General features: G+C 42.4%; 1 protein-coding gene across 1 annotated transcript in view; it reads left to right on the top strand.

Moving 5' to 3' along the window:
* Positions 1 to 4,891, top strand: part of LOC115228186 (metalloprotease mig-17-like) — a gene marked incomplete at its 3' end in the record, with an annotated part of 23,930 nt that extends 19,039 nt beyond the window's left edge. Inside the window, exons 7-9 of the mRNA XM_029798828.2 lie at positions 1,218 to 1,382; positions 3,273 to 3,402; positions 4,774 to 4,891. Of these exons, the coding sequence (XP_029654688.2) occupies positions 1,218 to 1,382; positions 3,273 to 3,402; positions 4,774 to 4,891 (413 nt within the window). The remainder of the gene's footprint in view (positions 1 to 1,217; positions 1,383 to 3,272; positions 3,403 to 4,773) is intronic.
* Positions 4,892 to 5,199: the final 308 nt, after the last annotated feature.

Below are 5,199 nucleotides of genomic sequence, written 5' to 3'. Positions count from 1 at the left end.
ACTTTCACCTATCATCATCATTTTAATATCCAGTTTTCACTGCTTGCTTGGATCGCCAAAATTTGTCGAGGCAGATTTTTTTTGTGTGGCCGGATGCTTTTCCTGTCACAAACATTTACTTGTTTCCAAGCAAGATAATAATTTCCCCCAAGTCGGATCGTGTGTGGCTGTGTGGCAAGAAGCTTGTTTCCCGACCACATGGTTCTGTCCCACCATGTGGCGCCTCGTTCGAGTGTCTTCTACTGCAGCTCTGGGTCGACCAAAACCTTGTTAAAGTGTATCTGGTAGCCGGAAACTGAAAGAAGCCTGCCACTACTACTACTACTACTACTACTACTACTAACGGCACCACCACTTCATTACTTCTAATACCACAATCACTACAACTGCTGCTGCTACTACTACTACTACTACTACTACTATGACTACTGTTTCTACTACCACTACTACTATTACTACTACTACTACTATTTCTACTACTACTTCCACAATTACTGCTGCTACTACTACTCTACTACTACTGCTGCTGCTATTACTAATACTACTACTACTACTACTGCTGCTGCTGCTACTACTACTACACCAACTACTGCTGCTATTACTACTACTACTACTACTACTATTACTATTACTATTACTACTACTACTACTATTACTACTACTACTACTATTACTACTACTACTTAGACTATTACTGCTGCTGCTACTACTACTACTACTACTACTACTACTACTATTACTATTACTACTACTATTACTACTACTACTACTATTACTACTACTACTTAGACTATTACTGCTGCTGCTACTACTACTACTACTACTACTTCCACAATTGCTGCTGCTACTACTACTACTATTCCGGTGACACATAAAAAGCACCAACCAATCGTGGCTGTTGCCAGCCTCACCTGGCACCTGAGCCTGTGGCACGTAAAAAGCACCCACTACACTCATGGAGAGGTTGGCGTTAGGAAGGGCATCCAGCTGTAGAAACACTGCCAGATCAGACTGGGCCTGGTGCAACCTCCTGGCTTCCCAGACCACAGTCGAACCGTCCAACCCGTGCTAGCATGGAAAGCGGATGTTAAGCGATGATGATGATGATGATGATTTCAAATTACACCAAGGTTGACTTAGCCATCTTTCACCCTTTTCGATTGTTCTTCAAAATTACCTAAAACAATTTTTTTTTTTTTCCCAATGTTTTAATGTAGTCTTGGAGCCCGCCATGATGGAGATTCGAACCCTTGTCGGCCAGAAGACCACTACATCATGTCGCCAAAAAGTGTGACCCTCACAGAAGGTTCTATACTCAATATGTGGAACTTCTCATCCTGCTCCAGTAACTCTGTCGGCCAAAATCTGAAACGCCTTAACGAGTAAGTACTATGTTTCTGTTATCTGTCATTAGACCGTGGCCATGCTGGGGCACTGCCTTCAACAATTTTAGTCAAATGAATTAACACCAGTACTTCTGTTTGTTTTTTTTTAAATTGGTACTTATTCTATCAGTCTCTTTTGCTGAACCACTAAGTTGTGGGAGATGTAAACACAACAACAAAGGCTGGCAAGCAGTGGTGGGGGACACAACACAAAGACACACACACACTCACACAGACACACACACACAGACGCACACACACACAGACACACAGACACACACACGCACACAGTCACACAGGCGCACACACTCACACACTCACATGGATGCATACACACAGACTCACACACACTGACAGACACACACTCACACAGATGCACACACTCACTGACACACACACAATCACACAGACGCACACACACACACACACACACACACTCACACAGACGCACACACTCACACAGACACTCACACTCACACTTACACACTCACATGGATGCACACACACAGACTCACACACTCACAGACACACACACAGACGCACACACTCACACAGACACTCACACTCACACTTACACACTCACATGGATGCACACACACAGACTCACACACTCACAGACACACACACAGACGCACACACTCACAGACACATACACACTCACACAGAGTCACACACACACGGACTCACACAGTCACACAGACACACACACATAGATATATATATAAAATCACCCCCCCCCCTTCCCCCAGTACCCCCTCCCCCAGTGCCCCCTCCCTTCTCAAAATTCCTTGTCTTGCAAGTTACTTGGTAATCCTGCCAGTGCTAGTGCCACATAAAATGCATCTAATCCACACAGTGAAGTGATTGCCATTTGGGAGGGCATTCAGCTGTAAAACCCATGGCAAAAGTGACCTCACCTGTGCTGGTGCCACTTGACAAGCACTCAGTCCAATCTACTCTTCAGAGATATAAAATTTGAATTTTGTATAACATATCGAATGGTAGTTTCTTTTTTTTAAATTTGAAGTAATACTATAAAATGGTGTTTGAAGTATAAATTAAAAATTAAAAATTACTGCCTTTGATGAGGGGCTTTAAATCCATATATACTTCCTTGGTTGGTCTTCTGTAATAATCCATAATATTCACATGTAAGATCCGTTATATTGTCTCGTATTCCAAATATAGTTCATATACTTAGATATGGAATAATGGAATCCTAGGATTCCACCATCTTCACCACCACCACAACCTCCACCACCACAACCTCCACCAACACCACTTCCACCACCATCACCACCACCACCTCCTCCATCACCACAACCTCCACCACCTCCACCACCACCACCTCCACCACCAACAACACCACCACCTCCACCACCAACACCGCCTCCACCACCACCTCCTCCACCACCACCTCCACCACCAACACCACCACCACCTCCACCACTAACATCGCCTCCACCACCACCACCTCCAACACCACCTCCACCACCACCACTCCCACCACCAACACCGCCTCCACCACCACCTCCACCACATCCACCACCACCACAACCTCCACCACCAACACCACCTCCACCACCACAACCTCCACCACCACCACCTCCACCACCAGCACCTCCTCCATCACCACCTCCACCACCAACACCACCTCCACCACCACCACCTCCACCACCACCACCACCACCACCTCCACCACCACCACCTCCACCACCACCACCACCAACACCAACATCACCACCATCACCACCACCACCACCACCACCACCACCACCACCACCACCACCACCACCACTACTACTACTACTACTACTACAACTAATAATAATAATAATAATAATAATAATAATACTATTAATACTACTACTACTACAACTATTGCAGAGAGAACGCAAACTGTCTGAAGAACACACCGTCCGTCCGTCGTTCAAAGCCACACCGTCAGCTTGGTCAAATGTTTGACGCTGATGTCCAGTGTCAACACATCTTTGGAGAGACGTCGTATGTATGTCGGGTGAGTCAATTATTCATCTATATGTGTGTGTATGGGCATGCGTGTGTGTGTGTGTGCTTCTGTGTATGTGCTTAGACATGTGTATATATATATATATGTGTGTGTGTGTGTGTGTGTATTTAGACATGTGTATATGTTTGTGAATGCATGTGTGTGTTTTGTGTACACGTTTGTATGTATGTTTGAACGTGTATGTGTGTGAGGTTCTGTGAATGTGTTTATGGGTTTTGTGCATGTGTTGGTGTACATGTATGCATGAATGTGTATGTGTGTGTGTGTGAATGTGTTTGAGGTTCTGTGAGTGTGTGTTTGTGCATGTGTATTCTGTAAATATGTTTGTTTGTATGTGTGTATATATGAGTGGAGGCAGGTGGCTTAGTATGTGTGTGAGTATATGTGTTGCTTAGTGTGTGTGTGTGTATATGAGTGGAGGTGTGTGGCTTAGTATGTGTATATATATATGTGTGTGGCTTGGTATGTATGTGTATATATATATAAGTGGGTGTATGTGACTTAGTATGTGTGTGTATGTGTATATGTGTTGCTTAATGTGTATGTGTGTATATATGAGTGGAGGTGTATGGTTTAGTATATGTGTGTATATATATATGTGTGGCTAAGTATGTATGTGTGTATATATAAGTGGGGGCATGTGATTTAGTATGTGTGTGTGTGTGTATATGTGTGGCTTAGTATGTGTGTGTGTGTATATGTGTTGCTTAGTGTGTATGTGTGTGTATATAAGTGGAGGTGTGTGGCTTAGTATGTGCGTATATATATATGTGTGGCTTAGATAGACTTAGATAGATAGATAGATAGATAGATAGATAGATAGATAGATAGATAGATAGATAGATAGACAGACAGATAGATAGATAGATAGATGGATAGATAGACAGGCAGACAGACAGATAGATAGATAGATAGATAGATAGATAGATAGATAGATAGATAGACAGATAGATAGATAGATAGATAGATAGACAGATAGATAAATAGATAGATAGATAGATAGATAGATAGATAGATATATAGATAGATGGATAGATATATAGATAGATGGATAGATATATAGATAGATGGATGGATGGATGGATAGATAGATAGATAGATAGATAGATAGATATACAGAGATAGATAGAGAGATATAAATAGATAGATAGATAGATAGATAGATAGATAGACAGATAGATTAGATAGATAGATAGACAGATAGATTAGATAGATAGATAGATAGATAGATTAGATAGATAGATAAACAGATAGATAGATAGATAGATAGATAGATAGATAGACTTAGATAGATATAGACATATGTGTGTATAAAATTTCCATTTTGTAAAGATTGTCTTTTTTCCTTGTCAACTTCAGTCAAAGTATTGGTCATCATATCGTGGTCTTTGTACTGGCCTTTGGTGCTCTACCAACTCTGGACATTGCCAAAAGATTATCCCAGCTGATGGCACATCATGTGGAAGACAAAAGGTCAGTTGCTTTCTCTGTCACTCTGTGTCTGTCTGTCTGTCCATCTGTTCCCCCCTCTCTCTGTCTCTCTCTCTCTCTTTGTGTCTGTCTGTCTTTCTCTGTATAATGTGTATATATATGTATGTGTTTGCTTATTATCTTCTTCTATTGGATGGAAGCACTCCGTCGGTTACGACGATGAGGGTTCCGGTTGATCCGAATCAACGGAACAGCCTGCTCGTGAAATTAACGTGCAAGTGGCTGAGCACTCCACAGACATGTGTACCCTTAACGCAGTTCTCGGGGATATTCAGCGTGGCACAGAGAGTGACA

The sequence above is a fragment of the Octopus sinensis genome, unplaced genomic scaffold, assembly GCF_006345805.1.
Source record: "Octopus sinensis unplaced genomic scaffold, ASM634580v1 Contig09778, whole genome shotgun sequence".
Taxonomy (NCBI): domain Eukaryota; kingdom Metazoa; phylum Mollusca; class Cephalopoda; order Octopoda; family Octopodidae; genus Octopus; species Octopus sinensis.
The sequence above is the reverse complement of the archived record's forward strand: the minus strand, read 5'-3'. Positions and strand labels throughout refer to the sequence as shown.